This window comes from Pipistrellus kuhlii, unplaced genomic scaffold (genome assembly GCF_014108245.1).
Source record: "Pipistrellus kuhlii isolate mPipKuh1 unplaced genomic scaffold, mPipKuh1.p scaffold_m20_p_16, whole genome shotgun sequence".
NCBI classification, from domain to species: Eukaryota; Metazoa; Chordata; class Mammalia; order Chiroptera; family Vespertilionidae; genus Pipistrellus; species Pipistrellus kuhlii.
The window spans coordinates 1,517,864-1,534,800 of NW_023425471.1; the positions used below are offsets into that span (position 1 = coordinate 1,517,864).

At 45.1% G+C, this 16,937-nt stretch overlaps 1 protein-coding gene across 1 annotated transcript; it reads right to left on the reverse strand.

Annotated features, from left to right (window-relative positions):
• Positions 1-398: 398 nt before the first annotated feature.
• On the reverse strand, positions 399-1,752 carry LOC118720140 (claudin-34). Its single transcript, XM_036440072.2, has one exon. The coding sequence runs from the start codon at positions 1,192-1,194 to the stop codon at positions 550-552; it is 645 nt and encodes a 214-aa protein (XP_036295965.1). The 5' UTR covers positions 1,195-1,752; the 3' UTR covers positions 399-549.
• Positions 1,753-16,937: the final 15,185 nt, after the last annotated feature.

Genomic DNA, 16,937 nt, shown 5'->3' on the forward strand with positions numbered 1-16,937 from the left:
CCCACCCCCATTCTAGCAGGGCTTGACAAAAGTGGGACCATCTGGGTCTGGATCTAGCCCAATTAGGGGTAAGGCCGGCTGGGTCTGGGTCTCACACAATTTTGAGGTGCACGTGGGTGAGTGGGGACTTGACTCTGGGTTCCATGGTGTGCCCCAGACTGTGACAGAAGGAAGATTTTCATGTACATTTTACTAATTTTCTTTCGTTTCTGACACTTCTATTATAGAGAATGGCAAATAGCAATATTAAAATATTTCCTCTATTTAATCCCATTTTAATGGGCATGAATTTCATGCACCAGTTCATTAGTTTACTCAATAATAATTAAAAAACAGATTCAGTAAGACAGGTGGAAGGTGTTTTCTTTGGATTTTTTTTAATGAAAGTTCCTTAACCAATCGATGAGCCCAATTTGTACAAAGCAGAATATGGCCACTTGCTGCTAAAGATGACCTTTGCCATGGTCATGAGTCCTTGGATCTATTTCATGGTTACTTCGCCCCCATAAACTGCTCATCGTGGATTTGCAAAGCTATGCAACTGGAACTTTACACTTGGGAGATTGGGGATACATTTGGCTGTTGGGGGGGCTGCTGGAAAGAGATGGTAAACAGCCCACTGAACAACATCAGCAATGCAGCCAGAATCGCCAGATACACGGTGCTGCCCATCTCCTGCCGGTCCGGCCTGTAGGGGATGTGGAAGGAGGGCGGGAAGTGTATGGCCTCTTCATTTATCACGGCGTAGTAGTTACAGAGGACAGCGATGGAGATAAATGCACCAGCTGTGATGCTCAGCATTCTGGAAGTGAAGAACAGGTCGCAGGTGGTGTCCTTCTGAAGCTGTGTAGCGTACCCTCTCCGCAGGCCCATGACAATGAACCTTTTCCCCAGGAAAGCAAGGAAGCTGGCGGCCAGCAGCAGGTGTTGAGCGAGGAGGATATCCAATGGCAGGTAGGCGTCACTGTAGGTGTAGCGGTGACACGCCATGGGTCTGCTCTGGAGGCTATTGGGCTGGTAAGTGCAGACCTTCCACATCCCTACGCAGGCCAGCCCCCAGGGGGGTGCAGGGCTGCTATCTATGTACCATATGCGCCAATTAGGCAGGCCCATGGAAACCATGGTAAAGATCCATCCCAGCATGTTGAGGGCTAACATCGCTGCCTGGCAATTGGCCTTGTTGAACAAGGCCATGGCTAGGTATCCAGGGGATCTGCAAACCAAGAAAGGGCGTCATGAGGGTGGGTCCCATGACCTGGACCTGCCCCCTGGGGGTGAGCGGTGCTATATTGGAGAGGGAAATGCCATATTCCAGAATGGAGACACTTGACCCCCATGCTCTGTTGGTGAAGGGTCCTTGGACAAGATTTACTGAAAGCCTTAAAGTATACAGACTTTCACCCTGCAGGACAGTTAAGTGGTCAGAGTGTCTTCCCAATAGGCCCAGGTTGCAGAGCTCAATTCCTGGTCAGGGCATGTGCAAGAATCAACCAATGAGTGCATCAGTCAGTGGAACTCCAAATCGATATTTCTCTCTCTCCCTCTCTCTCTGTCTCTAAAGTCAATCAAAATATGCATAAACTTTCAAACAGGCAGTTCCATTTCTGGACATTTGTTGAAAGACTCAATTAAGATCAGCTACAGCCCAGCAGGCGTGATTGAGCGTCGACCTAAAAACTAAGAAGTCAGGGTTCGATTCCTGATCAGGGCACATGCCCCCGATGTACGCTTGATCCCCAGTGTGAAGCATGCAGGAGGCAGCCAGTCCATGATTATCTCTCATTACTGATGTTTCTCTCTCTTCATCTCACTCTAAAATCAATAAAAACATATTTTTTACAAGTCAAATCTTATATGAAAGGAAGGAAGGGAGGAAGGGAAGGGAAGGGAAAGGGAGGGAAGGGGAGGGGAGGGGAGGGGAGAAAGGGAAGGGAAGGAAGGGAAGGGAAGGGAAGGGAAGGGAAGGGAAGGGAAGGGAAGGGAAGGGAAGGGAAGGGGAAAGCAGTGATGAATGGGAGGAAGTAAGGAAGGAATAAAGGAAAGAATTATGGTTGAAAGGAAGGAAGGGGAGATGGAAGAAAGAATAGAAAAAAAAAGAAAGGAATGTTGGATGAATGGATGGAAGGAAGGAATGATGAATAGAAGAAAAGAAGGAAGGAAGAAAGGATGGACAGGAAAGGAAGGAAGGAAGGAAGGAAGGAAGGAAGGAAGGAAGGAAGGAAGGAAGGAAGGAAGGAAGAAGAGAAAGATGGAAGGATGAAAGGGAGGTTAGAAAGATGGCAAGAAGGAAGAATGGGAGAAGGAAGAAAGGAAGGAAGGAAGTATGAAAGGAAGGAAGAAAGGGAAGGAAGGACGGATAAAGGTATAGGTGGTAGGAAGAAAGAAACGAACGGAAGAAACAAAGGAAGGTACGGGAGGAAGGTGAAGGAAGGAAGAAAGGAAAGGAAGGAAGGGGTAAGGAAGAAAGAAGGAAAGAAAGAAAGAACGAAGAGAAGAAAGAAGATGGCAGGAAGGAAGGAAATAAGAAACAAAGAAAGGAAGAATAAGGTAGGAAGGAAGAATGGAAGGATGGATGGAAAGAAGAAAAAAAGATGGAAGGAAAGACAAAAGGGGGAAGGAAGGAAGGAAAGGAAGGAAGGAAGGAAGGAAGGAAGGAAGGAAGGAAGGAAGGAGGGAGGGAAGGAGGGAAGGAGGGAAGGAAGGTAAGAAGTTAGAAAGGAATGAAGGAGAGAAGGGAGGGAGGGAGGAAGGGAGGGAGGGAAGGAGGGAGGAAGGGAGGGAGGGAGGGATGGAAGAGAGCAGGTGGGAAGAAAAGAAGGAAGGAAGGCAGGACGGTGGCTAGGGGTCATCTCTCCTGTAAAACCACTGATGGCAGTTAACCTGTTCACAGAGCAAATAAAATGATTAAATAAAGTGACACCTCCACCCCCACCCCCACCCCCAACAAATTTCAGGACTTTCTTAACCAGGGGGGAAATAAAGCACAATCGTTACCCAAGCAATACAAAAAGGCAGGAGGAGTACGTCTCAGAGGTACAAATGGTGACCACTGCCAAGCAGTAACAGAGATAATGAAACCAAACATTCTCATGTTTCCATGGCACCCAGGGCTGGTCTGCAGGCCTGTGACAATAGTCTTCTTAAAGGGCCAGAGTCAGGAAGCAGGTCTTCAAGAGCTGAAGTATTGCCCTGGATGGTGTGGCTCAGTGGATAGAGCATTGGCCTGGGGACTGAAGGTCCCGGTTTCTATTCTTGTCAAGGGCACATGCCTGGGTTGTGAGCTGGATCCCCAGTGTGGGGCATGCAGAAGGCAGCCAATCCATGATTCTTTGTCATCACTAATATTTCTCTCTCTTCCTTTATCTCTAAAATCAAGAAAAACATATTTTTAAAAGAAAAAATCTTATATAAAGGAAGGATGGATGGATGAAAGGGAGGAAGGAAGGAAAAAAGAAAGGGAGCAGTGATGGATGGGAGGGAAGGAGGGAGGGAGCGAAGGAAGGAAGGAAGGAATGGAACAAAGGAAAGAAATGATGGAAAATGATGGCAGGAAGGAAGGAATGATGAATGAAGAAAGAAAGGAAGGAGGACGCAAGGGATCGAGGAAGGAAGGAAGGAAGGAAGGAAGGGAAGGAAGGAATGGAGGAAGGAAGGGAAGGAAAGGAAAGGAAAAGGGGAAGGGAATGGAGGGAAGGGAGGGGAGGGAGGGAGGGAGGGAGAGGGAGGGAGGGGAGGGAAGGAAGGAAGAAGGAGGTAAGCAGGAAGGAAGGAAGGAAGGAAGGAAGGACAGGACGGAGAAGAGAACGGACAAAGGGGGGGTAAAGAAAAGGATGGAGGGAGGGAAGGAAGGAAGGAAGGGAGGGAGGGAGGGAGGGAGGGAGGAGGGAGGGAGGGAGGGAGGGAGGGAAGAAAGGAAACAAAGAAAGAAAGGAAAGAAAGCCAGAGCTAAAACTGTAAATGCCTCAAGGTTAAGGCTAAGGGTAGCCAGTTGCAAGCAGCCAGCTAGTCTTTATACCAGTGGTTCTCAACCTTTCTAATGCCACTACCACAGGTTGAAAACCGCCAGCAGGTTCGCCTAAGACCAGGGAAAACACAGATATTTACATCACGATTCATAACAGTAGCAAAATGACAGTTATGAAGTAGCAACGAAAATACTTTTATGGTTGGGGGTCACCACAACATGAGGAGCTGTATTAAAGGGTCGCGGCATTAGAAAGCTTGAGAACCACTGTCTTAGAGATGCATGAGCAATACTAAGTAGTTGGTTTATAAGCCTCTGAGTTTTGGAGGGGATTTGATATGCAGCATTATGTGTGGCAATAGGTAATGGATGCACATAGGCCTGGGGTTTTTGTTTTGCTTTTTCATTGTGTGTATGCTTCAACCCCAGGTAGGTGTCAGGCTATGAGAGATTTTCAGAGAGCTTTCCATTGCCTGTTACAGGGAATGAGCCTAACTGACAGTCCGAGGTCCCAACAAGAGGCAGGGCCAGCACGTGACATCACCTTGACTGCGTTTAGTGTCCTTCTTCTAGAGTCCAGTCCCACTGGTGAACATTTCTAGAGTGAAAACCTCTCCCCTCTGCAGGGCTCTAGCTCCATCTCTCAGGGAGGTTTGACAAATCTGCCTTGGGTATCTTCTGATTTGAGTTGGTTTTCAGCTTTTCCTGCTGTCAGCTTGGCGTTCTCTGGTCAGATGAGGCAAAGCCTTAAGACAGAGCAACCCGTCAGACTTCCTTCTAGAAAGGACTGAGCATCTGCACAGGCTGGGGAAAGGAGAGCTTGGGTCCCGGGCTTCACAATGTCATGGGCAACAATGACCCAGGGTAAGGGGATTGATTAAGGGGAGATAGCCATGGAAGAGCTACTTAGAATCTTTGGTTTTTGTTGCTGTATATATTATATATGTAAAATTTTTATTAATATCAGAGAGGAAGGGAGAGGGAGAGAGAGATAGAAACATCAGTGACGAAGGAGAACCATTGATCAGCTGCCTGCTGCACGCCCTGTACTGGAGATCGAGCCCACATCCTGGTCATATGTCCTTGACTGGAATCAAATCTGGGACCCTTCAATCTGTAGGCAGACGCTGTATCCACTAAGCCAAACCAGCTAGGGCTGTTTTAATATATTTTAATTGATTTTAGAGAGGCAGAGGGAGGAAGAGATAGAAACATCAATGATGAGAGGTAATCATTCATTGGCTGCTTCCTGCACACACCCCATCCTGGGAATCGAGCCTGCAACCTGGGCATGTGCCCTGACCTGGAATCAAACTGTGATCTTCTGGTCCATAGGTCAACGCTCAACCACTGAGCTATGCAGACTGGGCAATTTAGAGTCTTTGAATTTATTTATTTATTTATTTTTTTAAATATATTTTATTGATTTTTGTACAGAGAGGAAGGGAGAGAGATAGAGAGCTAGAAACATCGATGAGAGAGAGGCATCGATCAGCTGCCTCTTGCACACCCCCTACTGGGGATATGCCCGCAACCAAGGTACATGCCCTTGACCGGAATCGAACCCGGGACCCTTCAGTCCCCAAGCCAACGCTCTATCCATTGAGCCAAACCGGTCTCGGCCGAGAGTCTTTAAATTTAGCTTCAGCATCATTTTCAGTGACTAGCATGAAAAAAAATTGCTAAATTTAAACTTATAAACAAAGACCTGCTTTGACGAAACCTCTCAACCATTTACACCTCATACATTGCCAATTCCATGCCAATGGGCTAAAGCTCACTTACACCCTAAGACTCTCAATATGTATTTTGGAGCTTGAGTTTTTCCAAAAGTTGAGTTTTCATGCCATTGGTCATGGTTAGATTCCATGTGGGAACTATTACATACATACTATTTTTAATACCTATTATCCTTATTTGTGCTTTTCTTCAAAGCTGTTTCCTGAGTAATGTCCATAAAACAATGAAAGAAACAAACAAAACAAAACAAAAACAAAGACAAAAATGTTGGTGGTCACTGCAAAGTACGAACAATTCCAGAACTCTCTTCCTCTTGACATTCTTCCCCACTTCCTTTCCCACTGGATCTGGTTGCTCAGATAATCATTTTAAAGTCAATGTCACATGAGGAGGAAATACATCCTATACTAAGATGACCAGACCACCTCTTGCAAATATCTTGCAAAGGAGAGACAAATTGTTTGGGATAACTTATGCAGAGCCATTCTAGTAGACGTGCTCTTAAGTTTTATAGGTTTTTGTTCAGTCGCCTGGGGCTGCTGCCAGGAGATCCATGCCTCAAGGCCTCATGGGACTTTTCCCCCAACCACTTCCTCTGGCCAACATCCTCTGACCTCAGTTTGTTTTCTCAAATAGGAAAAAAATGTTCTTTTCCTGCTCATTTTGCACACATTTGGCGAGTACTGCCCTGTATCCGGATCCCCCCCCTCCCCTCCACCCCAGGTTTGTAACCAGAGCTGACATTTTAATTGTCCTTGTAAATTCGAATTCCATGTCAGAATATAGGCTACTTCTTGATTTATTTATACCTTGATGTCAAGGTAGAATTGACATAACATATTAGTTTCAGGTAAATAGTACAACACAATGATTTGATATTTGTATATATTGTGAAATGAATTCCATAAGTCTAGCTAACATCCATCACCATATATAGTTATAGAGGGGTTTTTTTCTTGTGATGAAACTTTTAAGATTTACTCTCATCCAGCCGCATGGCTCAATGGTTAGTGTTGACTTATGAACTAGGAGGTCAAGGTTCGATTCCTGATCAGGGCATAGGCCCGGATTGCGGGCCCAATCCCCAGTGTGGGATGTGCAGGAGGCAGCTGATCAATGATTCTCTCTCATCATTGATGTTTCTCTCTCTCTTTCTCCCTCTCCCAAATCAATAAAAATATATGTATTTTAAAAAAGGTTTACTCTCCTAGCAACTTACAAATATATAATACAGCATATTAACTGTATCCACCTTTTGTATACATTACATCCCATACTTATTTTGTAACTAGAAGTTTGTACTTTTTGATTCCCTTACCCATTTTGCCTACCACCCCCTGCCCCACCTCCCAACCCTCCTGCTTCTCACAACCAACCAGTTTTCTATATCTATGAACTTGGGCTTTTGTTTTTGTATTTTCAGATTCCACATATAAGTGAGATCATACGGTATAGATCATACGGTATTTGTCTTTCTCTGTCTGACTTGTTTCACTCAGCATAATGCCTCAAGGTCCATCCATGTTGTCACAAATGGCAAGCTTTCATTCTTTTTATGGTTGAGGAATACTCCATTGTGTACATGTACTACATTTTCTTTTCCTTTTTTAAATATATTTTATTGATTTTCTTTATTTGTTCACTCCACAGTAGAAAGGGTGTTTTCATATTGTGGCTACTGTAAATGATTCTGCAAAACATAGCAAGGCATATATCTTTTTGAATTAGTGTTTATCATTTCCTTTTGTTAACTACCCATAAGTGGAATTGCTGGGTCATATGGTAGATATATATATGAATTTCCATTCTGTTTTCCACTGTGGTTGCACCAACATACATCCCACCAACAGCGCATGAGGGTTCTCTTTTCTCACATCCTCTCCAGCACTTGTTATTTCTGGTCTTTTTGATGCTGTTCATTCTGACAGAGGTGAGGTGGTACCTGATTGCGGTTTTTAAGTGCATTTCTTTGATGGTTAGTGATGCTGAGCATCTTCCATGTGCCTGTTGGCCGTCTGCATGTCTTCTTTGGAAAATGGCTATTTGGATTTTCTACCCATTGTCTGTTTGATTTTGCTGTTCAGTTATATATTTGGTACTTTTATTAAAGATGATTAAGAAGCCCTCGCCGGTTTGGCTCAGTGGATACAGTGTCAGCCTGAGGACTGAAGGGTCCCAGGTTCGATTCCGGTCAAGGGCATGTACCTTGGTTGCGGGCACATCCCCAGTAGGGGGTGTGCAGGAGGCAGCTAATCGAGAACCCAGAAGAACACCAGGTGTGTCAGAGGGGAACATCTGGCGTATTTTACAAAGAAACTTCTGGTACTAGCATGTCTTTCAATAGAGTTCTGACTTGCCTTCAGAATGCTTTTGAGCAGGGAAGCTCAGTAGAAAGTCCCTCGAATACTCAACAGAAGGGAATTCGTTTAATTTGCAATGTGAAGAATGCCCTGACAGCAAGGGGATTCCTCTGAGAAGAGATTCTTTTAGAAAATCTGCAGAAGGCTTTTACCGACCCTGTGAGATGCTGACTGACGATTCATCTCCAGGGTGCTGGAAACATGTGACTACTTCATGCCGATCTCTGACCCCTGTGCTGGGTCAAGCAGGAGGAGGAAAAGGAAGCATAGAAAGGGGGCTCTGGACCCACCCAGAGGTAAATTTTATTCAGGGTGTGCCTCAAGTTCCATGGGCCCGGGGTCAAACTTGTGGCCTTCTGTGTGAAGTTTTGTGGGAACCAAGAATTCTGGGCCCAGGTTGGTGGGAGAGCACCCAGAACACTCTTCATTGAACCCTGTTTCCATTCCCCAATGGGGGGTACCTGGGGCTGCCCTTCCTGGGGAGCGTAGGGCTGAGGAGGAGCTGGCCAGGTGCCTCTGGAGTTCCAACTTAGACTCATCGCGGCCCTTTCCCACAGAAGAGCTGACCCTTGCAGCGAGGGCCTCGGACATTCCATATGCGCCTCTGAGACACAATGACCCAGAACAGATGCCGTGGGTGTCTCTGGGGACCTCTCTGAGTTCACCAATGGCTTCCAACCTCCACAAAGCCAACTCACATGTTACACTTACGCTACCAGTTCCAGCTGGTGAGGAGGAGATTGTCCATCAGCCAGTTTCTCTCACTTAGAAACAGCCTGCATGAGATTGAATTACCCTCTAGTCAATGAAACCTTGTTGTCGGTGGGTGTGAAAATTGTGCATGTGAGGTTTTTTTTTTAATAATATATTTTATTGATTTTTTACAGTGAGGAAGAGAGAGGAATAGAGAGTTAGAAACATCGATGAGAGAGAATCATTGATCAGCTGCCTTTTGCACACCCCCTACTAGGGATGTGCCTGCAACCAAGGTATATCGAACCCGGGACCTTTCAGTTTGCAGGCCGATGCTCTATCCACTGAGCCAAACCAGTTTCAGCTGCATGTGAGTCTCAAAGCAATGCAGATGTGTCCCCCACATCTGAGTAACTTGCTAACAATGTTGACCTTACATGTCCAGCCCCACATTCTCATCCATACGAGGAATATCTTGGAAGTGAACTTGCTCGTTGTTGGTCAGCTTCCCCAGAAGTAACGCCTGAGATAGGAGTCCTTGGGCAAGTAACTTATTGGGGGCTGCTTGCAGGGGAAGTCGGTAAGGCGGTGAGGAAAGCAGGACTGGGAGAAAAGCAAGGATGTGGGTTAAGAAAAATTCTAGCCTCACTGCCCAACCCCATGGGTGGGTCCCATCTTGGTCCAGAGTGCTCTGGTAACCTGTACCAACCATTCATGGCTCCCAGCTAGCCTGCGTGTGTGGACGTGAGGGGACCCCCAGATTTCTAGTTGAGGCAGCTCCTGATGCTCCAGTTCTCAAGAGCATCCTCAGGAGGAGGTTTTATTTTACTCTTTAAATACATTTTTACTTATTTCCGAGAGGAAGGGAGAGAGAGATAGAAATATTAGTAATGAGAGAAAAATCATTGATCGGCTGCCTCCTCCACCCCCCCTACTGGGGATCAAGTCCACAACCTGGGCATGTACCTTTGACCTGAATCGAACCTGGGATCCTTGTCCATAGGCAGATGCTCTATCCACTGAGCAACACCAGCCAGGGCTGAATGCCAGACTCTTTCTCCCCAGCTGAAAAGGGTCAAAGGAAAGCAGCAACACCTGGAAATATTGGCTGGCGTTTCCTTTGTGTTAAAAAAGAGGAAGTGAAAAGAGCCACTGCTCTCCTGTTGTCTGCTGTCTGTCATTTGATATGATCACAGTTCCTGGAATCTCGTGAATTGGGATCATTAATTACTAAGTTGACTGGGGGCCTGACAGGTCACAAGAATGGGGCACTCCCCGTAAGCTCCAGGGCTTCGCTTTAATCCTCTGGGATTCCACGTGGAAATCCATAATGGCTTCAAAGTGGGATGGTCTATTGTGTGAGCGCATACTTAGCAGCTCCTAAAGAGTGGATTAGATACACAATGGACGGCATCACATGAATGGAGACACTCCTACTTAAAAATTAATAAACTTGGGAATTCAGAAAGAGCACTGTAGCAATGAGCTTAAAGTCTGCAGGAAAAAGAAACAATGATGCATCCAGTCCCTCTAGTCTTCACATTGATGAAGGAAAGTCAGACAATGTGCGTGGAAGACAGAATTTTTCTTTATTCAGCCATTCAGTTGGATCTTAGTGTGTGTGAGTGTGTGTGTGTGTGTGTTGGAAGAAACAAATAATGCCAAACAATAAATATACACCAAGTTGCCAGATTATTATGATATTTGAATGCATAATAATCTGGTCACTCAGTGTGTATGTGTGTGTGTGTGTGTATTAGAGGCCCAGTGCATGAATAGGTGCATGGGTGTGGTCTGGCCAGCCTGGCCAGGGGGAGGGGAGGGGACATGGGCGGTTGGCCGGCCTGCCTGCTGGTAGAGGGGACAATTTGCATATTAGCCTTTTATTATATAGGATATACACCGAGTGGCCAGATTATTATGCGTTCAGAGATCATTATAATCTGGCCACTCAGTGTATATTATGTGCTACATAAAAGCAGTTCTATGGGGGGAAAACACACACACACACAAAAAGCAGTTCTGTGTGAAGTGTGATGAAGAAAAGAAAAGCAGGGTAAGGAGGATAAGTTGTGCTGGGGCAGACTTGGAGACTTGGGTGAGGGCAGGGGGGCTGGGGGCATAGTGGGAAGGACTTTGCTCTTTTAGAGGGATGTCAGATACAGGGCACTTGGAGCCGAGCCCTGAAGGCAGCCAGGGATGAGCTGTGTGGCCATATGGAGGGGCGGTGCTCCAGGCAGCAGGGACAGAGTACACCGCCAGTGGAGTGCTCAAGAAAAGCCAGAAGGTCTGGGCGCTAGAGCAGAGTGAGCCAGGGAAGGGGCATGCGTGGTGGGCGCAGAAAGGATACCTCTGGCTCTCTGTGGAGAAGATACTATGGGGAGGAAGGGGACATCTCCATGGGGAGACAAGAATCTCAGCCTACAAGATGTGGTTTAGCTGGTTGTTACCCATGGGGGTGAAGTGTCCAACTCAAGATGTCTCCATATTTTGAAGGCGGAGCAAGCAGAATTTGCTAATGATCTTAATAGAAGATATGGCAGAAAGAAAGGAATCAAAGATGGATGCAATGCTTTAGTATGAGCTACTGGGAGAATGAAGCTGACACTTGCTGACATGTAGAGCTGAGAAGGATGAGCATGTTAAGGGTGGGAGAGAAAACAAGGGTTTGTTCTGGAATGTTCTAACATGAGATGCCTATTAGACACCTATGAGGAGATGTCATGCAGGCAGTTGAAGTCCAGAATCTAGAAGGGAGGTCTAAGCTGAAGGTACAATACTGGGTGGTATCAACTCTGTACTACATTCTTTCTAAACAACCTCATAGTCTAAACCCTCGTGGTAATGAACATATTCTAGCCAAGAAGCACTAGTTTTACAACAGTAGATTTTCTAACATAAGACAGTTTATAAACAGCCAAATATAAAGCTATGATGGATTTAAATGAACTTGGTCTTCAAATAAAACCTGTGGGTACAATTTTGCAACCAGGATAAGCACATTCCAACAGATTAGATAGCTGGTCAGCTGGACTCGGGAAAAACTAGCCTCCTTCAGGCCTTTGTGTAAGAAAGGATCTGTGAAATTGAACTTCATTGAAATTAAAAAACTTTAAGTGCATCAAAGGACATTATCAAGAGAATGAAAAGACAACCAACAGAATGGAAGAAAATATTTGCAAATCATATATCTGATAAGGGTCTAGTGTCCAGAATATATAAACAACTTACAATTTAACATAAAAGACAACTCAATGTCGAAACCGGTTTGGCTCGGTGGTAGAGCATCGGTCTGCGGACTGAAAAGTCCCAGGTTCGATTCCTGTCAAGGGCATGTACCTGGATTGTGGGCACATCCCCAGTAGGGGGTGTGCAAGAGGCAGCTGGTTGATGTTTCTCTCTCATCGACGTTTCTAGCTCTCTATCCCTCTCTCTTCCTCTCTGTAAAAAATCAATAAAATATATATTTTTTTTTAAAAAAGACATCCCAATGTAAACACGGGCAAAGGATTTATATAGACATTTCTCCTAAGATATACAAATGGCCAAAGGGCACCTGAAAAGATGCTCAACATCATTAGTCCTCAGGGAAATGCAAATCCAAAATACAGTGAGGTACCACTGCTAACACACTAGGCTTATTATCATCAAAAGAGTAGGGGGAATGCCTACTGGTTTGGCTCAGTGAATAGTGTGTCGGCCTTTGGACTAAAGGGTCCTAGGTTCAATTCCAGTCAAGGGCATATTCCTGGGTTGCTGGCTCGATTCCTAGTGGGGTGTGCAGTAGGCAGCCGATCAGTGATTCTCATCATTGATGTTTCTATCTCTCTCTCCCTCTTCCTTCCTCTCTGAAATCAATATATGTGTGTATATATATATATATATGTGTGTGTGTGTGTGTGTGTGTGTGTGTGTGTGTGTGTGTGTGTGTATTTTTTTAAGTAGGGGGAAAAACAAGTAAGTGCTGGTGGTAGGGATGTGGAGAAATCGAGGCCATTGTGCATTACTGATAGGAATGTAAAATGGTGCAGCCACCATGGAAACTAGTTTGGTGGTTCCTCAAAAAGTTAGATGGGGGATACCATAAGAACCAGCAATTCTGCTCCTAGGTATATCCCCCCAAAAGTGGAAAACAGGGACTCAAACTGATACTTGTACAACATTCTTCACAACAGCACTGTTTGCAATAGCCCAAAGGTAAAGTGTTAAAAAAAAAAAAATTAAGTTGAGTGCATTTGAGCTCTACTTGGTTGTAATTGAGGGCAGCATCCCATCTAGCAACTAGAAGGGCTCTACAGGGGGTTGTACTAAGTGGAAGGTTTTTGTAGGAAGAAGGGGAGGGCAAGGGAGCTATTAAGGAAAGAATAGAAAGGACTGTTCCTGTGCCAAGGCATCCTTTCTCAGGGGAGGAGAATAGGAGGGTTTTGCCATGCAGTTGCCTCTTCTTCCTGTGGTGGATGGAGAGCGCCCACCAGCTCAGATTACTTCCCTGGTGCTTGACCGCTAATTCAGGACTGGGTGACTAAGATGATGTTTGTGGGAGAGGCTGAAATGCAATCAGATCTGGAATTAAATCTAGCTTCCCTAGCATGGGCTTTTAGCACGAGTGATGCCATTTTGGACCTGTGGATTTGTGTCTTTAACAGCAGAAACAACCCATATGTTCAGCAACTGATGAATGGTATATGTTGTATGTACATGTGATGACTATTGTTCAACCATAAGAAGGAACAAAGTTTTGACACATGCTACACTGTTGATAAACCTTGAAAATATTATACCAAGTGAAAGAAGCCAGGCATAAAAGAATACTGAAGATAAGATTCCATTTGTAGGACATGTCCAGAACAGGTAAAGCCACAGAGGAAGAAGACAGAATGGTGGCTGCCATTATGAGGGTCAGAGGGAGAAAGAGAGAGTAACTACTAACTGGCTACTATTTCTTTTGGGGTGATGGGTCTATTTTGGAACCAGCTAGAGGTAGTAGTCGTACATTGTGAATATACTAAATTCTACTGAATGGTTCGCTTTAAAATGGATCGTTTTGTGTTATGTGGATTTCAGAGCCTGCTTCTGCAAGAGGGAGGTATTCTTCCGTAAGTTCTCATAAATAAGCCCCGGGTATGTCCCATACAGGCTCCAGGTCAACAGAACAATTTCCTTTGCGCCAGAAGAGCCAACAGTTTCAAAAAAAAAAAAATCAAGCATTGAACGTTGGTTGTTTTCCTGATTTACATCCATTGCATTTGCATTATTGCATCGCTTACCAGGGTTGACGTGTTTGGAAAGTAAGTCGGAACCAACTAAACAGAACAGCCCGATTCCTTGTTTACCAAAAAGAAAAATGAAAGAGATGGAAAGGCAGGCCTGAGCAAACTGTGCCTTTGAAAGCACAGACTGTACAGGGAGGGAATGCTTGCTGCTATTTTCAGGCATGTGTGGGTGTGAGGATAACAGGCCTCTGGAAACAGCTGTTTAACAACAGAATGTGAGAAGTCTCCTGGGACTCAGAGACAACCCCCCCTCCTTTGCAGTGAACCAAGGGAAAGTTCATGAGAGCTGGAAAAGTTCAACCCACTAAAAACATGCGAAATGCAGATCTAACGCGGGTTTGATTGAGCTGCAGCGTATAGCAAGGCTTTGCTCTCTCTGTTCCAAAGAATGAGTCCAGGAAACCGAAAAGCCAAACCAGAAGCAGACATGGTGTCCTTTCCAGAAGGATAACTCCCCTCAAAGCTGCTCCTTCAGGAATCCAGCCTCCCTCTGGGGGTCTGACAATTGGCCCACTTCTGGAAGGAAACGGACTTGGGCGGAGGGGCAGCTGCCCGGGTCGAGCTTTTGTTTCAGGATCCAGCACTAAATGTGAAGCCTCTGTTGTTATGAAAGAGAGAAGATGGCTTGAAGTCTGAACTTGCTTTAGTTTTGGTTTTAATGAATCAGGCTCTCTACCTCTCAAACATCGTCCCCATGCACTGGAAAGCAAAACCAACCCATTTCCAGCCAGATGCAGAGAACACACTGTAAAGAGGACCCAAATGGTGGTTCTTTAAAAGCTGGGTGGCCAGGTGATCCATTTTTGTTTTTGTTTTTTCTATAAACCCTGTATCTTAAACATAAAACATAATAAGAGTAGCCCAGCCGGCTTGGCTCACTGGTTGAGCATCAATCCATGAACCAGGAGGTCATGGTTAGATTTCTGGACAGGGCATATGCCTGGGTTGCAGGCTCAATCCCCAGTGTGGGGTGTGTTGGAGGCAGCAGATCAATGATTTCTCTCATAGATGTTTCTATCTTCCTCTCCCTCTGAAATTAATAAAAAGAATATTTTAAAAAATAACAGGAGTAAGGAAAAAATCTTATAGTTCAAGGTAAAAATTACTCTGGTCAACAGTTGTAGCATTTATTCATTCTATCATGCATTTATTCAGCAAGTGTATATTTATTGCTTGTAGCATGTTAGGCATCACGCTAAATGTGAGGAAACGGTGAGAAGCAAAGCTGATACAATGTCTGCCTCAGGGAGCAGGTAACACAGGGGAATGTAGAAAACTATTTACCCAGTTGGTGGCTTTGACAGGGGGACATTTTCCATCACCCAAGCTCAAGGCCTCCTTCCTTGGTAATTGATTGACAAGAAACCAAAAGTGCACACATACTCTCCTCTTCTTATCATCACCAGAGCATATTTTCCCATTGATTTTTAGAGAGAGTAGAAGAGAGAGGGAAAGACAGAGAAACATTCATGTGAGAGAAACATAGACTGCAGTTGCTAAGCTGGCCAGGTTCTGGACTGGACTGGACCTCAGTATGGAGCGGAAATTCTGGGCAATGGCTTTCTTAAAATATATATATTTTATTTATTTTTTACAGGAAAGAAGGGAGAGGGATAGAGAGCTAGAAACATCGATGGGAGGGAAACATTGATCAGCTGCCTCCTGCACACCTACTGGGGAGGAGCCTGCAACCAAGGTACATGCCCTTGACTGGAATGGAACCTGGGACCTTTCAGTCCTCAGACCGATGTTCTATCCACTGAGCCAAACTGGTTAGGGCTGGGCAATGGCTTTGATCTTAGCCCTGCTGAAGACAAAAGGGTTGGAGAGGGGTGTAGGGGCTGGGTGGAGGCAGCTAAATGGGGGGAAGGGGAGACATCTATTATACTGTCAACAATAAAAAATACATTTTAAAGAAAAGAAAAAATGGGACCTTTTCTTTTTTAGTATTTTTATTGACTTTAGAGAGGAATGGAGAGGGAATAGAGAGATAGAAACATCTATCAGCTGCCCTCTGTACCCCTCCTACTGGGAATTGAGCCCATAAGCCGGGCATGTGCCCTGACTAGGAACTGAACCAGGGACCTCGGTGCTCAACCAACTGAGCCGCGCAGGCCAGGCTGCAAATGGAACAGAGCACCCCACCGATAACAGACTCAGCTTTGAGGCCTGGACATCCAGAACCTTCAGAGGTGATAAGTCGGTTCTGAAGAAACAGGCTGGTGCTAGGAAACAAAAATGGTTGAAGTGTCATCAGGAAGTGTGCTGTGGAAGAGCCAGGGAAACATGTCTTCAGCTTCTAAGGCCAGGTCTGCTGCTGGCCAGGTCTTTCCAATAAAGCAAGGAAGAGTTTATGCTTTCATTTCTTCACCAGCTCTATAACCATACCACCAATTTATCCCAAAGGAGCAATGTCAGGCTAACCCCATAAACAACTCGTACTTGAACACGATTTATGCTCATGAGCACTACAAGATGTGTACTGCGCCAACCCAAGGCCATTTAATCACTCCACTTTGAGCCTGCATCCTCCCTTATATGGTCTCCTGGACCTTTAAGCAGCCTCATGACATCACCCAGGATTTATCAAGCACTTCACTTTTAAAAATAATACTCATTTAGTTTTCACAACAAACTTGAGTGGAAGATGCTTTTATCATCACTTAAAAGATGAGTTTAGCCCTGACTGGTTTGGCTCAGTGGACAGAGCATCAGACTGCGGACTGAGGGGTCCCAGGTTCGATTCCGGTCAAGGGTACATACCTTGGTTGCGGGCACTTCATCGGTGGCACACGTGCAGGAGGCAGCTGATCGATGTTTCTAGCTCTCTACCCTCTCCCTTCCTCTCTGTAAAAAATCAATAATATGTATATATATATATATATATATATATATATATATATGTGT

Excerpts from the sequence above, each read along its gene's own strand:
- LOC118720140 (XM_036440072.2), bottom strand. The coding sequence starts at position 1,194 with ATGGCCTTGTTCAACAAGGCCAATTGCCAGGCAGCGATGTTAGCCCTC.